General features: G+C 45.2%; 1 protein-coding gene across 1 annotated transcript in view; it reads right to left on the reverse strand.

Moving 5' to 3' along the window:
* LOC144040570 (Krueppel-like factor 7) overlaps positions 1-24,062 on the reverse strand; it is a 43,004-nt gene extending 18,942 nt beyond the window's left edge. Inside the window, exons 1-2 of the mRNA XM_077554871.1 lie at positions 23,750-24,062; positions 605-1,205 (exon numbers count right to left, since the gene is read on the reverse strand). Coding sequence (XP_077410997.1) covers positions 605-1,205; positions 23,750-23,851 — 703 coding nt within the window. The 5' untranslated portion in view covers positions 23,852-24,062. The remainder of the gene's footprint in view (positions 1-604; positions 1,206-23,749) is intronic.
* Between the last annotated feature and the right edge of the window lie 1,371 nt (positions 24,063-25,433).

Consider the following 25,433-nt stretch of genomic DNA (forward strand, 5'->3'; position numbering starts at 1 on the left):
GCCACTCATCTGTGACACTGTCATGTGACACACACCCTTTCAAATCTGTAGTTAGCGAGACATGGGAAAGACGGCAAGTGGATTCACGGTGAACGTTTAAAAAAAAAAGCGAATTATAGTTATAACGTAACATGAATCCAACGGCTATAATGGTCCAACAATAATGTTAAACCGACTGCTAACTAATGCTGGCTAACTTACTAGCTCGTAGCATGGAGCAATTGTAGCCACTTGCTGATAAACTGTAATTGTGTGTGAAGTTGTTTTTCATCAAACCGATGAGAGGAAATTTGATGTGAAATATTTTAGATGTGAAATGTTCAACATAATCTGCTGAAATAAAAGGGTAGCATGATTGTCCTGACTAAAACTAGACTAAAACGTTGACAGCTTTTGATGACTAAAACTAGACAAATAAAATGATGTTTTCTTGGACTCAAATAAAGACTAAAATGCTCGATTTCTAGTCGACTAAAAATGGACTAACTAAAAACGGCATAAGGTTGACTAACTATGATAAGAACTCCTAAGCGGGATTGAAACTGGACTAAAACTGAGACAAAATGTACAAATAACACGACTTCAGGCTAATCCAAGTTCTCACCTGTGTGTGTCCTCTGATGGGCCTTCAGGTGGGAACTCTTGGTGTAAACCTTCCTGCAGCCGTTGAACTGACAGCGGTGGATCCTCTTCTTGTTCTCGGGCAGCTCCCCGACTACACACGCTACTCCCTCGTCTTCCTCTTTGACCTGGACGGCAAGCGGGTGCGCCGCCACCAGCCGGGCAGCGCTAAGCCCCACCTTCCTGGCCACCAGCTTGAGGGTGAGCGTCCCGTCGGCGGACGCCGTTAAGGACGGGCTGGATTTCACCAGGTGCCGGCCCAGTTCCGGCGAGGAGGGCGGCGTAAGGGAGGTGACTGCACAAAGCTGCGCCTGGTGAACTCCTTCCATCCCTTCTGCGGGTTCTGGTACCTTTGGTTCGGTTTTTATGGAAGTAGCGGAGGGCAAGTTCTTCCGTGTGGGGCAGAGTAGCACTGTGGGTGGGCTGGGGGGCTCGTGTACGCCGGGGAGGAGAACGTCAGCTAGCTCTTCCTCGCCGTCCTCCTTCAGGTAAGCCGGGGTCAAGAGTCCATCCAAGTCGTGGTCGAAGAGCTCCGACAGACGCTTTGGCTCCGTCTGCAGATAACGCTCCAACTCCAGGCAGGTCTGCAAGAGATGAAAACAGGAGAAGGCTCACTCTGCAATCCCACTTCAGAAACATCCATCATTGGATACGCCGTCAAGCACTTGTGGCCACTCCACTCACTCGGCTGTCACAAAAAGCACTCGCTCACATTACCAGAAATAACGACACGCCGATTACACACTAGTTAGGTTTCCATCCAAATGTTTTGAATTTACAAAAAAAAATTTTACTGAGATGTGCAAAACGGACACGCAATTTATGCCCGTTTTCATCTGTTCTTTTTTATTGATGGGCCTCCGCTGCTGTAGGTGGCGCTATACATCAGAGATATGTGATCCAACAGTCATTCAAAAGAAGAAGAAGACGAACAGGAAGCGTATGACTTTGCTTTTGTAATTGTTGATCAACCGGAGCGTTTCTTTGCTTTTTTTCCATCTAAAATCACATTAACATTCATTGTTTTTAATGAATTCCCCAAAAGATTTCTGTTTGGTCGTCCCCCCAAACATACCTTACTTTATCGTCTGGCATTGCTTTGTGACTACAAACATACGTGTGACGTCATATCCGATCAAAACAAGCGACGTGTATCCGGTCTTGCCAGTGTTTGTTCGCAAAACCTGTTTCTATTGCCCAAATTTGCATTCGCTTCAAAATACACCCTGTAAGGCAGAGGTGGGCATCGAGGGCCAGAGTCCTGCAGGTTTTGCAGGTCGCCCTTCTCCAACACAGCTGATATATGATCAGCTCATCAACAAGCTCTGCATAAGCCTGATAATGAGCCCGTTGATTGGAATCAGCTTGCGTTGGAAGTGAGAAACCTCCAAAACCTGCAGGACGACGGCCCTCGAGGACCGAGATTGCCCACCTCTGCTCTAAGGCGTAAAAACTTGTTGGTAAATTTTGGGCCCTTTATTCAAATATCTAGCATTTCCATTCAGTTTTATTTTTGCATTTCTTGACAATTGGAATAAAAACGGGTGGCTGGAAGCCCAACTACTGATTGATTGCGAGCGCAATTGGAGATGTCCTAAACTAAAATGTCATTGAGCTGTGACAAAACACACACGTCAGCTTCTAGCAAGCTAATATGGGAAGATTTCTTCCTCTGTATTTATAGTTGGCGTCATACCAATTACTGCCCGCACCTCATCATAGAGGCCAAACAAAAGCGGCCTGATTTGTGCACACTGAGGAGTCTATGACTTGCCACTGCGCTGTCAAGCTTCTACGAGGCGAGCTCGCCAGGGACGGAGGCGTCCAATGTCCAAGGATAAAGCTATTATGTGCGGGCAGACGGCGGCAGTTTGATCCCGGGGACGGTCGCTTGTGTTTCACTTGTAGCCGCTAACCTGTTTTGACAGCTGAGATGGAGGCGAGCGGCTCTGGCGGGTGCGTACGACTCACCCACTTCATTTGTGTGTAAATAGGCACCGACACGCCGACGAGCTGCTCCCATTATCAGAAATAAGCTTGTACAGACTGAACACATCGCAGATATTTACACCCGCACCACCTCCCCCGCCAACTCCTCTTCCATTCTTCCCTCCCTGTTTGCACCTTCTAAAAATAAAATCACACATTTCTCTTCTTTTTTGGGGAGGGTGGGTCCTGTTGCTAAGGGAATGTATCTTCCAGGAACAAACGGGTGTCTTTTGTGTTTTTGCAATGTTGACACGATTTGCATACTGACATCAAATTAAAAGCCACTGAAGACCGCCCACCTCCTCCCTGTGTCGCACGCCTACATGATTTCTTCCTCACTGTGAAGGATTTAGAAAAGAACGGGATGTGTGATGTATGCTGTGTATAAACAATATAAAAATGACAAACGTGTCGGAGTGATGTTTTCATATCCACATCCTGTTTTGCCTCACTTTCTCAGCCCTCTCTCTCATTGTGGCGGATTCCTCTTCCAAGGTGAGCACTAATTATACACCTAAAGCAGTCACTCAGAGAAGAATTTCTTCAGCAAAACGCTGAGGACTGCAAACCAAGGTGAGAGTGTGTTTATGTGTGTGTGTGAGAGAGAGAGAGAGAGAGAGAGAGAGAGAGAGATAGTTCAAGCAGGCAGAAAAGAGGATGTATAGAAGAGGATAAGTGGGAGTGAGAGGCAAGTGGAAAGTGAGCAGAGCAACGGCGGCGACTCGGTGAAAGAAGCCAAAGAGCCCAGGAAGGTCTTGACTTCATTTTCTCCGCAGGGGGGAACGGGGGGAGTGAATCCTTTTTGGAAGTGTGACATTTGGTGTAAGAGGGTCCTGTCAGCGGCGCCTCACACACACGCAGGAGCACGCAGGTGCACAAAAACACACGCTAACTCTAAGGTTCCGATCCCCGATGATGCGGTGACACGCGGGCTGTAACGCTGCACGAGTTGAAGCCTACGCAACTCGTACGCAACAAAAATAGAAACCATTCTAAATCTGTGATAGTGAGCACTTCTCCTTTGCCGAGATAATCCATCCCACCTCACTGGTGTGCCATATCAAGATGCTGATTCGTCACCATGATGAGTGCACAGGTGTGCCTTAGACTGCTAAAGGGTTTCAAAATCACCTTTTAGTTCTCGAGGTTCCACGCATGTTTGTTTACGTAAAAAAAACTACGACAAATGAAAAGTCCACCAATTTATTTCCTGACAGAGGAGTCGAGACATACATTTGGAGCTCTGGGGTCAACCGCTATGCCTATCTTAGCTTCTAGCAAAGACGATGTAGATTGACCCAAACTATCTATTCCTGGACTAGCTTCTTATACAGTTTTTTTCAAAGCAAAAGTAAGGAATTGCCTTTGTTTAATTGGTCCATTGCTGTTGCCATGCAGAAGGTGGGTGAATTCCAGTTAATGACGTCAGACGCTTCCTCTGTTCGCTTGCCAGCATTTTTGTACAAATTTTACAAAGTTGTCAGATTTCCAACCAATTATTTGAAATTTTTAAGGCGAATTTACTGAAAATGCGTAAAACAGACATGCGACTTCTACTTTCCATCTGTTCTTCTTTTGCCAATATTGAGAGGGGACTCTGCCGCTGTAGGTGGCGCTATACACCATAGAGATGTGTGTGGTTTAAAAGAAGAAGAAGACCAGGAAGCAATCGTATACGTTTGTGTTTGTAGCATTTCTTTGCTGTTTTCCATTGAAAATTGCATTCATATTTGCTGCTTTAATTCATTCAGAAAAGATTCCTGTTTCGTCGTCCCCCCCCAAACATACCTTTTTTTATCGTCCGACATTGCTTTGTGACGTAATAACACACCATAGAGTTGTGATCCACCATTCATTTAAAAGAAGAAGAAGACCAGGAAGTGATTGCGCCGTGCGATGACTTCATATGAGTTTTCTTTTGTAATAATTAATATTTGCTTCTTGAATTAATTCCAAAAAGATTTCTGTTTGGTCTTCACCCCAAACATATATGACTTTATTGTCCGACAAACGTGTGACGTAATATCCGGTCAGAACGTGCGACGTCTATCCGGTCTCGCCAGCGATTTTTCGCAAAACCTGTTTCCCAAAATTTTGGGGCGAATTTTGGGCCCTTTTTTCGAATTTATGGCATTTCCATTCAGTTTTATTTTGGCATTTCTTTAAAATTGGAATAAAAATGGGAGGATGGAAACCCAACTAATGAGCCTTCTTTTTGCACATGAAGTTCAGAACAGTCTGCCCTTCGCCTTGAAGCTTGCCTCCCCGTCCTTCCAAAGTTGCACAAGAATTTCCCCATATTAATTATGCGCACTCAACTTTATTTCAATAAAACATAAGTCAAGCCACAGGTGTGATTTGTTAGCTATCTACCATTAAGCAGCAGATCCACATCCCATGACTGCCCACAATAAAAGGCCACTCTGAAAGGTGCACTTTTGTTTTATTGGGGGGTTCTGGGGACTCAGAAAATTAATCTGTAGCCCCGATAAAACAAAACTGAGTGCCCTTTTGTTGTGGGCAGTCTAAGGCACACCTGTGCACTAATCTTGGTGTCTAATCAGCATCTTGATATGGCACATCTGTGAGGTGAGAAAGGGGAAGTGCTCACTTCATAGGTTTTGAACAATATTTGAGATAAATGGTCATATTTGGTGTTTGGAAACAGTTTTAGATCTTTGAGTTCATTTCATAAAAAATGGGAGCAAAAACAAAAGTCTTGCGTTGATTTTTTTGTTGAGTATATGCGTGAGTTGTGACCGTCCGCCACACTGGATTTGCACACTTCTTTTTGCCTGTCACTCCATCAGGCTGGTACCAGCGCCTCCCCACTACGTCTCGTGTCCCGCAGGTGCTGACATTAACATTGTTTGAGCGAAGGTCACGTAGTCGATCAGCAGCTTGTGTGTGTGTTTACGGCCGCGCTGCGTGCCTGCCGCCTCCTCGTCTGCGTATGAGAAGCATAATTATGCTGCCCCGAGTGTAATTATTCAGCGCTCGAGTTTTTGCGAGAACACCCACTGTACGCTCATGCATAAACAAATCTCTTTGCTGATATGGTGTGCATGTGAGAGAGAGAGAGAGAGAGACTATTTGGCGAAGGGCCTGTCTGGAGTGGCGACATTTATTGGGTCTGCACAAAGCCAAGTTCCATTTTGCTAATGGGCTTTTTGGGATGATTCCTTTTTGTGGGCCAGGATGAGACAGGCGAGACAATCCGCTGGCTTTTGTGACAACGCCGTGACGCGGTAGTCCGTGTCTTAAATCGCATTCACGCAAAATTATTGATGCTTTTGGCAAATATAAAATAAACAAATGTTAGCTATGTGGGTGAAAGGTCATGTTGCCATGTTTTGACTGCAGGTTCAAAAACAACTCTGCGTAAACTACGCTCTGTGTGGCTAAATGGACTGTAAAATCCCGTGTATAACCCCCCCCCCCCCAAAAAAAATGAAATGGATAATAGGAATGAATTATGATTCAAAACATGCCAATGAAGTGCAAGTTATTTTATGCTTTTTTCACATAACTATGATGAAGGTCACCAAAGTATTTTTAGATCCTATTTGTGAAAATTTTGTTCTTACACTGTATGATTTTTTTGTAATTTTTTAAAGCTATTTTTTTTTATTTCTTTAGTTTGCCTTTGAAACACTTTACTCTTCTTGTAACTGCTTTTACATGTAGTTTTAATCAATTGCAATATGTGAAGAAGAGTGAGTGATTACATATTTTTACAACCTCTACGTACAGCCTAGGCACTGTTACTTATTGAGACCGCTGTGTAATAAATTTTTTTTTTTTTTTTTAACTCCATTCACTGGATTTTACAGCATGTGTGCAACGACTTTTTTTGATTAACGATTTTTCTCTTCTTCTCTTCTTCTGATTGACTAGCAACTAGTGCAGTCAATTGCGATCAGCTACATTTACTGACGACGTACAGAAAATGGACGAACGTTTTCATACGGACAACATTTTGAAAACAACGCAAATACATGCTCGAATGTCAGGCAAGCAGTTGAGTTGACAATACCACATATACATTGAATAAATACGATATGAATGCCAATCAACTGTTTGAGTCCTTGGAAAATAAAATAAACAATATTCACCTTTATGCCCGTGAGTTGTGAAAATGCACAATTTACTGCCCAATCATTTGAGGCGCAAGTGCTAAAGAGTGATTTGTTTGAACCGCCGTTATTTTGTCTGCGATGCACTCATCCACGTCCAGTTTTTCTTTCTATTCTGTATCACACAGACAGAAAGCAATTTGCTTTGTTACTCTGTTTATACCAACACTGTAAGCTGCTTTGTGTTTCATCTGCAGGTTCACTAGCTTAAGTGATCTCTGCTGTGCATCACTTGGCAGCCCCGACTTGCAAGTTTGCGTGAGTCGCTGCACCTTGATTATGAAAAAAAAAAAAAAAAAAACACCGACATGATGGAGCAAGTATTGTCTGTACAAAAGGACAATTAAAAAGGCATTTCTCCGCCTTCATGTTCATTCATCTATTTTAATGAGTGTAGAGTGCCGAGTAACGGCGCATATTTGCACAAGGCTTTCTTTACATAGATTAGCATAGTTTATAGTATTTAATCTTCTTTACGAGCCCCTTTAGCTTCTTTTGAGCAACGCTTCTTTACAAATAAATTCCCCAAATGCTTGAGAAGTCATTAAAAGGAGCCAAAGGCAGATTGTAGGAACACACGTCCAGTTTTAAATACAGCAGGTGTGACAAAAGCAGACAGCCTTAGCCTCGGTCTTAGCCTCGGTCTTAGCCTCGGCCTTAGCCTCGGTCTTAGCCTCGGCCTCAGCCTCGGTCTTAGCCTCGGTCTTAGCCTCGGCCTCAGCCTCAGCCTTAGCCTCGGTCTTAGCCTCGGCCTCAGCCTCAGCCTTAGCCGCGGTCTCAGCCTCGGCCTTAGCCGCGGTCTTAGCCTCGGCCTCAGCCTCAGCCTTAGCCTCGGCCTCAGCCTTAGCCGCGGTCTTAGCCTCGGCCTCAGCCTCAGCCTTAGCCTCGGCCTCAGCCTCGGCCTTAGCCGCGGTCTTAGCCTCGGCCTCAGCCTCAGCCTTAGCCTCGGCCTCAGCCTTAGCCGCGGTCTTTGCCTCAGCCTCCCCTCGTTTGCGGGGCCCCGGGCCCGGCAGCTGATGCCCTCTCCCCCCGTTGCCTCCCTCCACCAGCCTGCCACGGCCATCAAAGCGCAGGCTGCCTCCCAACTGTTAGCTCCCCGCTACGCCGCTAATAAAAAGCCCGGGTTATAAATATGAACAGAGGAGCGTGCATAATACCCTAAAGGAGCACCCAAAACACCACTAAACAGATAAATGTAATGGGATGGATACGGCTCATTAATTTGAGCATGCTTAGTTTTTACAGATGCCGTGATAGAGACAAGGTGTTATGAATAATATAAAAAAAAAAGCCTTCTAAATGCAAAGACATGGGATGTGAGGAGGAACCAATTCATCTGCTTTGTCCTTTTAGAGGCTGCACTATTGCTGAGTAATATGGATTATTTCTTCTTCTCCTCCTGATGTCAATTCTTAGACACATCGATTGTGCATTATTTAGCATAACAAGCGACATCCTGTTAATGGCAAGTCACAGATCGATAAAATATTTAAAAAACAAACGGCACTCTGGAGCCATTTTGGATGCAAGCCAATTTGCTTTGCTGTCGACTTGTGGCTTGGGAAGGTTTTCCCCAAAAAGGTCCGTTCGTTTTCATTTCAATCGTTTAGTTCATTCATTTATAAAAGGAAAAAAAGACAATAGAAAACAATAGAAGAAAAGTATATTGACTCTGCCCCGTTTCTCCCCCGAGTTAAGTTACAAGGTAAAGTAATAAAAAAACGAAATAAAATTGTGACACTAGTCTCAGTCACATCTGTACTCGGTTTACAATTTGATTTCTGACATTCGTAACAACAAAAAATGACAATGGCATAATGTTGAAACTTAATCTCATTCTTATTTCTTTAATAAGATGGATTTAGTCATTCTTTTAAATGTGTGATTTTTTTTATTAAGATTGTTGCATAAGATGATTATTTTTTTTTTTTTTACTGAAACACAACGCTACTTCAGTCTGGTCCTAAATCTTGTTTTTTTAAAGATCTGCGTTCTTTCAACTTATACTTGCTTTCTCTTTTTTTCAAATCTCTTTTGAATATTCAATGGCAACGTTTTGTTATGTGCTTTTAGCATCATTTTCAGAATACTGCAATCTACCAATTCATAACATTTAAAACATTTTAACTAAAGAAATGATGGATTTGTTGGAGCTCTAAATTGATTTCTAGTGATTATTCTTGTGGCTTTTTTTGCAATATCAATATTAGTGGGGTTTCCATCCACCCATTTTTATTTGAATTTTCAAGAAATGCCAAAATAAAACGCTACAAATTTGAAAAATTGGCACTAAAGTTTTAACGCTTGGAGGAGGTGGATTTTGTAGCGTATCGAAAAAAGGAAAGAAAATGCGAGTCTTGGCGATGGAAACCGGTTTTGCGAATAAGCGCTGAAAAGACCGGACACACGTCGCACGTTTTGAGCGCTTATTACGTCACAAAGCAATGTCGGACGATAAAAAAAGGTATGTTTGGGGAGAACGACGAAACAGGAATCTTTTCTGAATTAACTAAAGAAGCAAATATTCATGCAATTTTCAACGGAAAACAGCAAAGAAATGCTTCGGTTTATCAAGAATTACAAACACAAACGTATGCAATTGCTTCCTGGTCTTCTTCTTCTTTTAAACTACACACATCTCCATGGTGTATAGCGCCACCTACAGCAGCAGAGTCCCCTCTCAATATTGGCAAAAGAAGAGCAGAAACGGGCAGAAGTCGGTTTTGCGCATTTTCAGGAAATTCAGGAAACAATTGGATGGGAAACACACTATTGACTGATTCTACATTTTGTATGCATTTATTATCCAGGGAATCCTTTACTTTGTGTAACAGAGCTATTGTTTTTTGCTATCTTTATCTTGATATACTGTGTGAGGTATGAAATGAGGAAAATGGAGTAAAAAAAAGGAGCGTCTGTTCCATTTGAGCACTTGCTTTTATTTATTGACGAAGTCGGGGTCAACGCAACTTTGGTATTCTTTTTGATGCCGAGTCCTGCTGTGTGCGTCTCATCCTGACGAGGTGCTACAGGCCTCCCATTGATCTTGGGCCGAGCCATCACTTTGAGGTGACAGCTAAATGACCTGCAGCCCTGGGCGCTGACCATCTCGCCATCGTGCTTCGTGTGTGCGTGCGTGTGTGTGTGTTTGCGTTGCAGTGACTAATCGATAGCGGATGATGCCGGCGTGGAGCTCATCAGCGTTGGCAGTCGTTGCAGACAGACTGTAATCTATAGCTTGACTGAGCAATACTTAAACGGCGCACCCCCACCTGCATGCACACAAAATCCCTAAAGACCCCCCCCCCCTCACCCCCACACACACTAAGCTCCCCTTTAGGCTCCTGGCCGTGCGCCCCCTGCAAGCTCCTCAGAGAGCAACGCGGGGTCATCGCGGCAAAGCGGCCTGCGGGGCTCCGAGGGTGGCCACGCTTGATATTCCCAACCTGAGCGCCCCCCCGCATTAGCCGCCATTCTCAACAGACGTACTGGCAGGGGTGCGCACTTTGGCCAGGAGGGATCTTGTTGGGGCTCAGGAGCGAAAAAAAAAAAAAATGAGGAGAGACACAAAGAGAAGGGCGAGAAGCTCGGTCATCCGAGAGGGACTCAGCGTCGAGTCGCTGCTCCTCCACGTTGAGAGGAACCAGTTGAGGTGGCTCGGGCATCTGGTTCGGATGCCTCCTGGACGCCTCCCTGGGGAGGTGTTCCGGGCATGTCCTAGCGGCAGGAGGCCCCGGGGACGACCCAGGACACGCTGGAGAGACTATGTCTCTCGGCTGTCCTGGGAACGCCTTGGGGTCCCGTCGGATGAGCTGGCTGAAGTGGCTGGGGAGAGGGAAGTCTGGGCTTCCCTGCTAAAGCTGCTGCCCCCGCGACCCGACCCCGGATAAGCGGAAGAAGACGGACGGACGGACAAAGAGAAGGGAGCTACAGGGGAGAGAGAGGAAGCTGTAGAGGAAGAAAGGAAGGTAGCGCCGGCGAGGGCTGAAACATCTCCCAACGTTACGCTGCGTTTTGGAGTCAAAGATAGCGAGGAAGAGAAAAAAAAAAAAAAAAAAGGAGATATTCCTGATGGACTGACGGCTCCATCTGCGCCGGCAATCGCGCCTTACCTCGCTACAGATAAGGTGGCGGAAACAGCTTAATTACACACGCTTGCTTATCAGGAGACATTAGCCCGCCGGCGATAATCAGTGCTAGCGTCAGGTCCTTCCGTCAAAGTCTTGCGCGGCTTTCACATGGAGTGGCTGATAACGCGCGTCCACGCTTGTTCAATCACAATTTGATGAAAAAAACACGAGTCGTCATTTATGGGACGGTACCATAAACCCGCTCGCAACTCATACAAGTACTTTTGATACAAAACATTTCCCCAAAAACAATGACAGATCATTTTAACAAAAGACTTACTCTATATATCCCAATATAGCATTTTCCTTAAAATGACATGAAATGAATGCCAAGTTTCTACGATGTCACGTATGTCGCGTCAAGTGGACCCATTTATGTTTTTCAGGGCCGATGCCAATTATTAGTAGTCAAGGAAGACAATAACCGATATTTCAAGCCGATATTCATTTGCCGTAAATGAGAAAATATTAGCCACAAAATAAAAATAAAACGTTGTTGAAATGCCATCAAGCATGTTTGTTCAAGCAACTCTTCACATTTTCAACACTTTGTATTTTAAATATATAAAGAATAGACAGCTTTGTTTAAAAAGGAAGGGAGCTTCCCGGGTCATCACCAAACTAAATGAAAAATGAAGCAAGTAAAAAGCTAAAAGTTTTCCACTGGAGATGTTTTCCAAAAATTCAACATCCTTTCTTAATTTGAACAAAATTACAAATGTTTTAAAATAAAATGGTTAGGGAGTGTTAGCATAATCTTTTATAAAGTCAAGTGGAAATTTAAATAAATACATCCATCCGTCCAGGGCTGGATAATAATAATCAAATAATCAAATATTTGACTGAGGCCCACCGGCCCATCTTAATTCCTGACCACCCTTGGCTACCACATAGCTCTACCACTGATGTTTATTGGGTCCGTTTGCTCTCTATATTGTCCAAGGTTAAATGGGCGGCTCCCTCTAAATTGTGGGCCAGTCTCTGGAGGTAAAATGGAGGAAAATAATCATTGAATAGCACCACATCGGCCCCAAAAGACGCCGGTCCACCGGGCATCTGCCCTTAATGCCAGATGGCCAGTCCAGCCTTACATCCATCCATTTTCTGAACCGCTCACAAGGGTTGTAGGGGTGCTGGAGCCTATCCCAGCTGTCTTTGGGCCGTAGGCGGGGCACACCCTGAACTGCTTGCCAGCCAATCGCAGGGCACACAAAGACAAACTAAATCAATACATGGATGAAAAATTCTCTGCATCTCACTGAGCGACAAATGTATGCAAATGCAGCTCATTTTGTGTTTTCATCAGGGATCGTGAATGGTTTGAAAAGATCTTCACAGACAGTGAAAAATGGTCTGATCGTGTTCCCAAAAAATCCTTATGGAAACCCAAAATTCGGTACATTCGCAAGCAATGAGACGCCAGCATGATTAGCCTTCAAATCCATCAAACGGCCGATGCCGATATTGGTCAAAATGCCAAATATCGGCACGATCATCGGCCCGGCCGATAATCGGTCTATTCCTTGTTGTGCTGTACACACAATCAAATGGATTAAGTTGAAGTACTTGTACTGGTGTCGGTTTGAAAAAAAGCGGTATCAAAGGTCGCTAGCATTTTCAAAGAAACTTAATCCGTCTCCCGCATGACATGTAAGCCGAGCGAGCGCTTGAGGTTCTGCTAACCTTGAGAAGCAGGCAGCGTTCAGGCAGGCTCGGGGTACAACAAGTGCACGGCACTTAAAGACCGAAGCCAATCTCGCTGAAAGGTGTGTGACAAAGAGTGGAAAATGTCTTTTTGTTCTAGCGCTAAGAACGACCGTTTGACAAGCGAGTGTGTAAGAGGATCGACAGCTCGAGACAGAAGAGGAACGACGGAGAGGCAGGATGAAGATGCGGCAGAGAGGATGGAGGCAAAAGCGGGGAAGGGGAGGGGGCAGTGGGAGGGGGGGCTATAATCCCAGCGACTAGAGTGCCAAGGAGTCTCTTTAAATGGATTTGGGTGAGCTGTTGTTTATCAGCGTCCCGTTGGCCAAGTAGCCCCTCTTAGCTGTCAAAACCATCCTAATCTAATCACAAGACATTTCCGCCATTTTCCGCCAACACGCTTGCAGGGGAGGTCGGCCGCGACGGCGCTTTTACAGCTCGCGCGGGGATTTGGGGAGTCCGGATGTGGGGGACCCCATTGTGGGAGGCAGACTGGCTAATCTTCATTAGCGCACACAATGGCGGGTGCAAAGAGCGAGTCCTGGGCTGCGAAAGGCACAGCCAAACAAAAGCGTGGCGCGAGGACGGCGGCGCCACAATAACGGGGCGAGAGATAAAGGGAACGCTGAAGCGGAAAAACTCGCACTCATACAGCCGGCGTCAGAAAAGGCCGCTCGGTAGCACAATCACGTCCCGACTGCAACTGTGGCTCGGGGCCACCGCTGATAAGGTTCATTCATACGTGCGGAATTAGGGAAGCATTTTGAGTGCGTCCCCCACGGAAGCGTTGGCAGAATTAAGACTGCAATTAAAACTCTCTCGAAAACAACAGGATGCACCAAAAGCCGGCCGGTGGCACCGGCACAAGGTGGCCCGGCTCAGGTAAGTGGTTGTGAGCACTTCGGAGCTGTCAAAATTCATCGATTAATCGACGAGTGATTGATTATCAAGTTAATTGCAACTATCTTAGCAATCGAGTAATTGTTTAAAGCCATTTTTTCTTTTATTTAAAGTTGTCCAAATCCTCGATAGTGACAACACTGATGTAAACAAAGTCGATTTGATGGCTGCTCATAACGGTTTGTACTCAAATGTAAGAGGGGGGGCAATGCTGTGATGCAATCGATATCAGGGAGGGGCAAAGTCGATGCTTCAAAAAGTGCGTTCAATGTTTATCAGCATTTTTGGAAGAAATTGGGGATGAATGAAAGTGTGGTGCGATGGACCAGTTGCTTATCGTTGATTTTCATCCGGTGACAATTGACAGATCATACACTGAATTTACACACAATTGATAAGAAATAAGAACATTTATTTCAGACCGAGGGGGAACAAATCCTCTTGGTCGGCGTGCTTGCAGCTGGGACAGCAAGGTAACGTGAGCAAAACTTTGCAGCGCATTCTGTAACAATCCCGCCGGTCTACAACAATTCCGAGCTCTCCTTCCACTTTGTAGGCAGACAGTAAAGTTCCAAATCCCGCTTTACATTGCAGAGTAGTAAAGTTGAGGAATCGGCGCAACAGCAATCATTCAGTTACGCAACACAAAAAGTCTTCACAACGCAATGACTTTACGTGCCGTTGCGTCGCTATTCCCACGGCAACGCTTTTAAGACAAACCCGAGTGGGAAAGATAAGCCCGAGCTTCTTGAAATATTGAAAGGCATCTTCCTCGCCACCGAGTTGATGTTGCTCACGGATGGGTGGAAGTGGGCTGAACCCGCTCACCCCTCCGCTGCCGCAGTCTCAACGCCGCGTAGCCCAATTTCACCCCTGGAGCGCCACAACAAAGACTGGCTGGATGAGCTGCCGCTTGACCTTTGACCTTTGCGTGCAACTGCGGTGCAGGTTTCTGTGTGTGGTAACACAGACACACAACACCACCTGCTAGTCAGAATATTCAAAGGCAAACGCTTCTCTTATTGCTGTGCACACACACACACACACGTGAACCCAATAAACTTGTACTGTGACGCTTGCTGTGTGGCTGTGCCTTGCTTACACGCACGCATGCACTCACACATACACAGCAGTGAAAATTATTGATGTGCTCTCTTATAAAACAGTGGCTGGTCCCTGAAGTATTCCTGGCAACATCACGGTCTGAAAATAGCGGCCGACCCAAATAACTTTCCCCGACGGAACGGAGCCGGAGCCAGACGGACCGCGGCCACAGGCAACTGGATTTGCTAATTGGCATCGTTTGACAATGAAATCATATCTGGGACGCAATCGCGGTAAAGTGAAGAGCAAGAGGATGCGCCGTCTCGCCGGGAGGAGCTTCGGTCCTGTTGTTTTAACCGATTAGCAAATGCACACAGTGTGCGTGCACGTGTGCGTGAATGCGTGTGTGTGTGTGCGCAAGTGTCGCCATGCTTGGATGACTTTGGTGCGAAAGAACTTGAGAGGTTCCAACAACAAGTGTGGCGGAGACCTGCGTGAGAAACTGGCGGGCTTGCCACCATTCAGGCCCGTTGGACATCGTCCAATGAAATGGACAATTGTCAAATAAATCCGGTCTCCATCTCGGACCTGGACAAGAGTCCGTTGAGACGTGACTATGTAGAGTGCAGTGGAACTTCCGGTTCCAAACGGAATTTGGTTCCATGAGCTTTTTTGTAGCCTGAAACGTTCCTCAATCGAGGTCATGTTTCCCATTGAAATGAATGGAAATTCAGTTAATCTATTCCAGCCCCCAAATTAGAAAGAAAATTTGTTTTAACTTGTGGAAATTAGGATTCAAGTTTTTAAAAAATTTTTTATCTCTGTTTCTTTACTAATAGATTGATTGATTTTGGCATACTGATTCAGGGAAACTTAAAAAAATAAAATCATTAAGTTAATTTTTACTACTAAATTCTTTTGATCATTTTGTTCATTTTCCCTTACGATCTATTCTGACTGTTTAGCGCTTGAATGACTTGCTTGGCAAAAGTTCAGTGTGTCAACATGGGAGCAATTTGTGACTAGCGATATTAAGTGTTAGCATGTCAATGGAGTTTTGTATCGATTGTTAGCATTTAGCTAAGTAGACTTATGTAAAGCAAAGTTGTGTGGTTGTTTTAGGTTCACAAAATGTTTGGTTTAATAGAAAACTTCAATAAACACATGTAATCCTTTTTGGGATGAATTATTCATAATTTGCTAAACATCTTATTGTGAAACGAGTTGAATTGAGTTCACTACGCTAAAGCAAAAAAGGCCAAATGATGACTTGAATCTAAAAAAAAAACACAACCATAAATTGGGTCACTTGTATTTGGAGGCGCGTTTGTTTATGATGAATACTGTATCGATATGCGCTCTTATCCATGAAAGTCATTTTTGTTGTGACACGGCACGCCATGTTTTGGCCTTCACAGCAGCAGCATGGCGAGGTCACCCGATATCGAAATTTGGAAATGCAGAAAAACTGCAGCTGACAGTTTGCCATTCCCGAAATCTCGTTGCGCGACATCTCGCTGGCGTTCGTTGGCTTTGCTTGGCGTGCGGCGGACCTTCCATTGAAACACGTGCCGGCCTGCTCACATGATGCCAGAACAATAAGGAAACGTGTTCAATGTCATGCTGATGAATGGCTCCTCCCACAGGTCTCATTAAATCACAGGAGGCCACTTACTTGCAAACCAGCCGTCATTCGAATTTGACGCTTATACGACCTTTTTTTCCTCACACCAAGGCCAAACGTCAGAATAAAATAACACCACATGTCACGCCCTGACAATCCCAATTCCAGGTTGAATCCAAGCATTTTTTTTTTTGGACGTTATGTCTCTCTTGAACATCCACCATTTCATGTGGAACCGAATGAATTTTTCTATGTAAGATCTTTCAAAATGTGTTTTTCAGCGTAAGCCGCATCCCACCTGGCTCTTAGCTTTCGAAGCAATTTGGCTTCAGGCTAGTGTTAAAAATAATAGTCAGATGATAAATATGAGCAAAATGTGAATCGGGTGAAAAGTCCTTCGGGTTTGCATGATGTGGCGCGAGCATGCAAAGCGCACCCAAAGTGTCTTACATAACATTAAAAGCTGGCGTGCGTCCCCGCCGCCTCGTGGCAACCTTGGCCCCGGATACGATCTCATCTAAAGCACATTTAAAAGCATATGCATCCCCCAAGAGTCCCCGCGCTTTATAAACAAGTGGCTTTACGGCACGTCCTTGCCGCCGTCAGCGCGGCGGCGCGGGCTAAAGGCCGTGATTGATGAGCGGCTTCCCATGACAACACGCCGCGGTGTTTACTCCGTCAAATTGCCCTTGTCTCTCTCGGCCCTGCATCTTTTTGCTCTTCTTGACTCCTTGTGGCTGGATGGCTGTTGGATGGCTGTTGGATGGCTGTTGGATGCTTGTTGGATGGCTGTTGGATGCCTGTTGGATGCTTGTTGGATGGCTGTTGGATGGCTGTTGGATGGCTGTTGGATGCCTGTTGGATGGCTGTTGGACGGCTGTTTTCTGGCCGTCTGGCGCTCCCCCGGGACGGGATTAAGTCTCCCGTACGGAAAGAAGCAAACAGGCAGAGTCCTTTCCATTGGCACGGCTTCCCAAGGCTGCCTAGCAACAGGTCGGCAGCGAGATGGGACGGAGCGCCGTGCCAGGTGCGGCCATAAAATGCCTCAACATCCTGTTCACGTGTGACGTGAGGTGGAGGCCAGAGGATGGTTTCATTTTCAAACAGATTTTAGTATCGTTTCAGATCGTTTCTTTGTAAAACATTTTGAAAGGGAATGACATCAACTGCAGCACAACCGCTGCGACACGCCACCATATTGAACCCGTGTTCTCATGAATCCTACACAATCACGAATGCCTTTGAAGTTCATCACTGGCTGTTGCGCCGCTGACATCGACAAAGTGTACGAGCGATTCACCAGATGCTGATATCATGACATATATAACAGAATAATCAATATGATTTTCTCTATGACCTCATTGTCTTTTTTGTCATGATTGATTTGAACCCTTCTTTTCACAGCATTAAGAGAAGAAGGCTCGAGCGTTCAAGCTAGCTTGGAATGTGTCGAGTCAAAGCTCAAATATCAACTTGCACTCCCTCGAGGTCAGTCATTCGTAACCTGTATTATGTCGCAGTGTGTTTACATTCTTATGTAAGTTCATTGAAATCATTTCCTTGTTTTGTTAACTTTCAATTCAAGTGTGATATTCCAAAATGGCTCCAGTTTCCAGGGAGCTGTTGTGGCTTTTTGTTGGCTTTTGATGAACTAAAAGTTGTGGCTCATCGTGCCACGGCATTCTTTTGTAGTCATGTGACAGCCTGCGATTGTGCTTCCATGTGGGCAGACATTTCTATGAAACATCAGCGGTGTGGACTGAGATGTTCTCAACATGCGCCATCTTTTTTTCCATCTCTGTGACAAGCCGGGTATACCTACAGTATGTCTGATCGGTGTAAGGTGCCGTGACCAGCGTCTCCATATTGAGCTGAAATGATGTGAAAGTCATTTCCAAGCCACGTGTGAGTACGAGGCCACAAAAACCACAACTGACTTTTCTACTGGTTGTTAGTCAAACCCGGGGCGGCAGAGCGTTTGGGAAAGCTATCCATAAAGATGTGCTTGTCCACAGCCCTCCACGGCCACTCGCCCCCCCCCCTCGTCCCGACAGGCCAGGCAGCAGCGTGTCAGGCAAATGAATACATCCACCGCCGCACTCTCTTTCATCAACGCTTGCCGGCTTTTCATCAGCGGCCATAAAGCAGTAGCCGGCGCCGATCACTGGCAGTAGCCGGCGCCGATCACTGGCGTTGGCCTCTCAGCCACTTGAATGATGAGACCGACATGGCAGAGTTCACGAGCGCTCTCATAGCAGAATGGATGTTACCAGGTCAGGAGGTCACTTACGCATCTCATTACAACAAGCGGCGTGCGCGCACGACTACCGGCAAGCGATCAACCTGAGCAAGACGCAATATGAACAAATAGCAAACGGCACGTCTTGTTAACCGCAGCTCCAAATTGAGTCGCAACAGTTCTGCCTCATTTATCAGCTCATTTTCATTTGCTGAGCTCCTTTTTCGAACGGCCATTTTTCACCCGCATAATCAGACATGCTTGCTGGCCGCTTTGAGGAAGAACCTTGCGGCTGGATTACACAAAGGCCGCCTTTCACGGGCCGGGCCGTGTCCGATAGATTCTACGTGACCAAGATCTCCTGACTGCTGTTTGGCTCGAGGCGGACGTCGGGTCATAATAGCCGTCACGAGGTCACGAGAATTGCATTGCTTGTTTGAAAGTGCTTTGTAAATAAAGATGAGTTCACTTTAAAAGATGTTTGGAAAACAAGAAGCTCATTCATTTGACAGATTTCAACTGACTGGCACAAGGAATTCAACATTAAATAAATGTTCAACACAATCGTATGGTTTCCATCCACTCATTTTTTTTTTCAAGAAATGGGAAAATAAAAATGAATGGAAACGCAAAAAAAATGGAAAAAAACGACCCAGAAAGTTTTTACGCTTGGAGGAGATCGATTTTGAAGCATATCGAAAAAAGGAAAATGTGAATTTTGCCAATGGAAACAGGTTTTGCGAATAACCGCTGACAAGACAAAAGTCAGGTATGTTTGGGGGGATGACGAAACAAAAATATTTGTGAAAGTAATTAAAGAAGCAAATAAACAGCAAAGAAGCGCTACAGTTGATCAACAATTACAAAAGCAAACGCATATGACGACATTGCACGGCGCAGTCGCTTCCTCTTCTTCTTCTTTGAAATGACTAGTGGATCACATCTCTATGGATGGCGTATGGCGCCACCTACAGCGGCGGAGTCCCCTCTCAATATTCATAAAAGAAGAAGAGAGGGAAACAGGCATACGTCACATCTCCGTTTTGCGCATTTTCACAACATGTGCTTAAAAATTCAAAACATTTGGATGGGAACCTGACCAATATTAGATGAAAACTAAGTATTTGTTGAGATCGATCACTGTTTAAGGTTTCGGAATCGAATGTTTTCTCTTGAAGAGGGCAGACTCTGGATTTTGGATCAAGACCAGTCAAGACCAGGTCAGTGCTACGATGATCAGTGAGAAACGCAGAATCCAATTGGCAAAACTTTTATCAGCACTTTGAGAGGAAGCAAAATGACAACTCACTGTTAAATTAACTACACTGGGACAGTTAAAATCAGAAACACCCCAATCAGTAAAAATAAGCTATTTTCTTCCTTGATCATTTGTTGCTAACGTTCAGCGCTAACGCCGACTTCATATTACAGCCAACCAAGCTAGCTTGTGTAGCATTGTCAAAAGTAAGATATCAGAATAACAAACAATGAAGACGTCACGTATTAGTTACTTGTGAGGTTCTTATGCAACAGAAACGTTGGTTTTATTATTATTCTTGTTATTAACGCATATCTTTCTCTTTCTTTGTAAAATGACAATTCAGTTTAAATAAAAAGGATTGCATCATTTGTAGAAGTGAAACAACAAATTTGCTTGGATTTGAGATTTTTGAGGCTTCATTAAACTATTTAAAAAACAACACAGCAAAATGAAAGATATCTCTTTTACATATATTGTAGAGTCTTGGCCTTGTCTCGGTCTCGATTCTCTCTAGTTTGGAGAATGTCTTGGTTTCGCTGGGTGTGGTCTTGACTACAACACGAGCTATAAGCCAGCGTGATCTGAGACAGATAAGATGACCTGGACCACTTTTACCTGCTCATAAACCACGTAAACATGCCTATTTGATCTACTTTTTCACAAAATAAAACCAAATTGAAGGGAAGAGTACGAGAACAGGTAGAAAATCCATACTGAGCTATTTCTATAGGAAGGAAGTGGGAAAGGATCCGAAAGGCAAGAAAGTGCGGTGGCTGATATCGCGTCGTCTGCCGTGTGCGAGAAAGCAGCTGCGGCCCACCGAGGATTACATAACATCATCGTGAGACACACGGCTGGACGTGCGCTCACACGTATGGATTCCGTTGTTTTGGGATGGATGGCAGATGCCACTTTTTCTATTTTTGCCGCTTTCCTTTCCACTGGAGGATGGGCCACCCTTTTCACACTTTGCAGACTCTGGTTGCATCTTCATCTTCTGTCTGTCTGCGGTAGCTTGTCAGTCCTTCGGGTTTGGAGCCCACCCGACGGAAATGTGAAACCCTGCAGCGGTGGAGAATGTGCCTGCTCGGCAACTTCGTCCACCGCCGTGCCTGCGCCGGCTCCCCCACCTCGCCCGGCCGCTCAAGTGTGCGTGCGAGAGAGCACATGTATGTGAGCGCCTCTGCTCGCCGCTCGCCATTCTGCTCGCCGCTCGCCATTCTGCTGCCGCTTCCACCCACGTGAAGGGAGGGATGTCCATATAGACACCTACACAGTACATTTCGTAGTGTCCATTTTACTCTAAAAAAGACTAGATTTGGTCCCACTCTAAACAGGGTGAACTTTACACTTGGGAGAGAGTAAAATACTAAAAAAAACACTAAAGGATTGAAGAACGATCCCACAAGCATAGAAGACAGCTACTCTACCACTTGAGCTAGCACTACTTATTGCTAGTTAATAGAGCTGGCTTGTCCAAAAGGAGACCAAAAATGGAGGTACGAGGGTTCCACCTGACACCTGCAATATACTGTATTGACACAGAGCCGTAGTGGAATGGCTCAGTCCTTAGATTGGCTCCTAACCTGAAGGTTCTGTGATTGTTCCTCAACTGTTGAGTGTGTTTAAAAAAAAGAAGGGAAAAAAAGCTCTTTCCTGCACAGTAAATTCTGTAGAGTAAATTTGACTCTATTTAGAGTGGGACCAAATAGACTCGGTTTTAGAGTCGGCTAATATATACACTCGGAAGAGAGCAAAAGAAGGAAGTGAAAAAATTGAAAGTCACTCAAGGGTTGAGGAATGAATTCAGCTTGGAAGACTGTCATACTATCACCTGAGCTTTTTCTTCATACGGTTTACCAAAAACGGAGTTATAGAAAGATTCCAGCTGACATGAGCTACATGCTAACACACAGCAGGAGCTGCGTGGCTCAGGGAGCAGCTTGTAGTAGTAGTAGTTGTCTCCCAAGCCCAAGGCCGTGAGTTCATTCTTCAACCCTTGGGTGACTGGTTTTTTTCCCAGTTCTTTCTTTTATTCTCTTCCAAACATAAATATTACTCGAAAGACTGGAACCGAATAAAGTCTTTTTTAGAGTCAAAATGTACTGTGTATAATGCACTGCAGTAAGATGTGGTCTGCTTCACAGGTGTGTGATTGCACGTGCGCGTCAGTGAGCTCAAGTCGTAATGGATCGAATGTTGCACGTGCTGGAGCGCATGAAGTGCGTCCCGGGGTCAATGACGCATACTCGTTTGTGGTGTCCTGTTACCCATCATGGCCGAGTGCTACAGAAATCAGCTGCATCACCAGCAGAGTCTGAATGCTGCTGAGAAATCACCACAGATACTGAGAAATGTCTGCCAAAGTGGATCGCCGTTTACAAAAGGCACAACAGAAAATGTTGGAACTGCAGCTGAGATAAGTCCTTGTTGGTGTTGAGTTGTGCGTCTCTGAGGAGAAATCACGACAAAGTCCAGTTTATTAGCAGCCAATTGTTCCAACTCCGAATGAGCCGCCATGCAGGGATTTGGTCGCCAGACGTTTCAGCTCGGCTCGGCTAGCTCCAAGCACAACAAATAGCGGCCTCGAATGTACCATCTGCAGACCGACGGAACCCTTTTGCCCATGTCTGCTCCCCATCCGCCCATTAGAGTCCGAATCATGCCTCGCAGACGCCGATATGGGACACGCTCACCGCTCTCGCCATCGCATCTCTGGGAACCATTTAAGTCCAACGACAACGGTCACATGTCTTACCACAAGAGCCCGTAAACACATCATGTTGTGAATGGTGGCTGGAACAACGCAAGCGGCTCAAAACTCAAGTTTATTTCCATGAGTAATAAGATACAAGAGACTGGAGTTCCTGTTGCATCCACGTTCTAACAGGCAAACGTTTCAAGGGGCAAAAGTGGCTAAAGATGCAGCAAATAATAATAAATCGTCATCTTGCATCTTCCAAAATGAACGAATGTCTTGCCAGCTGCAGGCAATCATCCCAGTCAAAGCAAACTGACATTTGCAGCCTCTCCAGATAAGAGCACTCGCACTCGCTTCCATTTGCATTGGCTATTGATTCGGAGATGCTGGCTGAGGCTGAGATGCACGAGTGCCATTTAAGAAATCCACTGACAGTGGAGGTAGGGTGTTGGGAGCATGTTATGAAAAGATGCGCTGGTGGGTAACAGTGGGATGCCAATTAGGCGGCTTGGCCACAACAAATGGATCCATCGTCACGCACCCTTCCCACTCTTTTCTCTTCTTCCCCTTTAGGCATGGAGCAAAGACGGAGGGAACGCTTAACAATGTTATGTTATACACGATTTTTTTTTTTTTTCTGTCTCTGTTGGTTGGTCTGTCAATTGGAGCGTGGTCAGCATCATCACCACAAGCAGCAATGCAGGTGGTGCAGATGCTAGAATACATTAATAAATAAATAAAAAAGATTTTAGTAGTATTGAACATGTTTTCAATTTCACCCAAATTGTCATATTTATGAAACAAAAAAAAAGGATATGTTTGAATAAAGATCACAAATGGTCTCGACCACCACATGTGACCACGTGTTCACCCCCCACATCCACTGAACTTAAATTCAGGAAGTAAGAAGAAGACGAGCACGCGATGATGTTTCTCGAATGTTTCCGGAATACTTATTTCGGTATTACATCTAAAAGATGCAAAGACAGACATGTCAGGGTATCTATTATGGATAAGGGGAAAAGGCGGGGGGAGGTTGTTGAGGGAAATGTGTGGGGGGCGCGCGCGTGCATCTCTTCGTGTGGGTGCTTCACAACTCGGTAATGCGGATGTATAATTCACGACCAATTCTGTCTCGGTGATGGCCTGCGCATCTTCATCTTCCCAAATCGCGCTTGACAGCTTTATTACGCGCCGGCGTGCACCCGCATCCCAACCAGCTCCGGCAAAAGTGTCACATGTACTGTATGAGTGATTGAGGAGAAGGAAAAAGAAGAAGAAAAAGAAGAAGAAGAAGAAGCTTCTACTGCTTTTTTTATCCTACACTTGAAAAAGTTAGCGTGTGTCTTTGGTGAGCGCACAAGTGCCCCGCGTCAGCCCCGCGTCATTTGGACTCTTACCTGCTGCCAGTTCTCTTCCAGCGAAGGCATGGCGGAGAAATAGCCGGTGTCGTGCACGAGCTGAAGTTCCTGAAATATACTGTGGTTCGCCAGGACGTCCATGCTGACACTCGCGCTCGGGAAAGATAGACTGGTCCACGGGAAAATGTGCCTCCTCTTTTTGCCGTGTCACGCCTCTACACGCGCACGTTTGTCATATTAGTCCACAAGACGATCGATTGGTGAGAAGGTGACGATCGGGAACCTGCGCGCATTACCGGACTCGGTGCGTAAAAGAGAGTGAGGGAGGCGATGGAGGCTCCATGTGTATCCGTATTGCCAAAATAGACAGCGATGGGAAGCCAAGGAAGGGGAGGGGCGAGGGTAAACGAGGAGGCGTGTCCTTACGTGTCAATCAACTCCCCTGTTTGTCCATGTAAGGTAAATGGGCGGTTGGGGGGCCATGAAAGCGGCGGTCGAGCGTGGAGAGGAGGGGCTAAGCAGATTGGGCCAGCCGGATTGGCTCCAGGGGCTTGTCACTCAGCGCCAATATGGTCTGGATAGGCGCGCTATTTATGGATGGCTATATTAGATTTGGAAGAAGGTCTGAGAGGCTAGTTTGCAAGCAGAAGCCAACGGGTAAACATGTACAGGCAGGACCGGCTGCTATTGTTTCACAGAGTAAATATTTAATTGGTGTGAGATACAGGATGTCAGGCTTTGCATTACACCTGCTTTATAGCAGCCTATTGGATGTTAGAACTCCAGGTTAAGTACAGTAAGGTGTATACAATTTGTTGAATGAGGTTCGTAACCACCGTTTTAAATACATACATTTTCAGCTTTTTGTCTACATTCAAATTGGGTTCAAAGTCATTTAAAACACTTACTGACAGAAAATGTGTTCTCATGGGTTCGTGTAGTTGACCTTAAGGGAAGTCAATCCAAAACATTTCTTTACAATATGTTCTATGCACCCAACTTGTCTAAATACGGTATCGTGATTGAATTAAGCAGCAAAATTCACCGGTTTTTATCTGTTTTCCGGGCAGCCGTTTTGCCACTTGCTGTCGACTGAAGATGACATCACAGTAGCTCAGGTAATGGCCAATCACGGTTCACCTGTTTTCTGAGTATGGTCATGTGACATTCACAAGCTGAGCCGTGATTGGCCATGATGTAATTTGAAGTGGACAGCAAGTGGCAAAATGGCCTCCCCCTGACATGTATAAAAATGGGTGAATTTTGCTGTCTAACTCATATTCCATAAACACAATATTAATCCGAATACCGTATTTAGACTAGTGGGGCTTTGATTGCTTTGTAGCCACATAAAACCGTAATGTGGCAAAATTGGAAGCAATCCGATTTTGGCCTTTTTGTATTTGGTGACTGTGAACTTTAAAGTGCAATTCTGTTGTGCTGTGTTGTGAGCCGTTTCCACAAATGGTTTTCTTTCAGCTTCTGGCTAAAAGTGCCTCACCTCAGAGTTATCGCGTCATCTGTGCCTTTGATATGCTGACATCCTGCAAATGTCTTTTCATACGGGAGACGATTTTCTTATAAAACGGCATAGGTGTGGATGACCTTTTTTTTTTTTTCTGATGCTGTAGAGGTGAAAAATGGACGTGTAGTCGTAGCATAAATATATTATTGTGGCGTGTTAGTCATGTGCTGTAAATTCTGGACTGGATTTGCTCGGAAT

The sequence above is a fragment of the Vanacampus margaritifer genome, chromosome 1, assembly GCF_051991255.1.
Source record: "Vanacampus margaritifer isolate UIUO_Vmar chromosome 1, RoL_Vmar_1.0, whole genome shotgun sequence".
Classification (NCBI taxonomy): Eukaryota; Metazoa; Chordata; class Actinopteri; order Syngnathiformes; family Syngnathidae; genus Vanacampus; species Vanacampus margaritifer.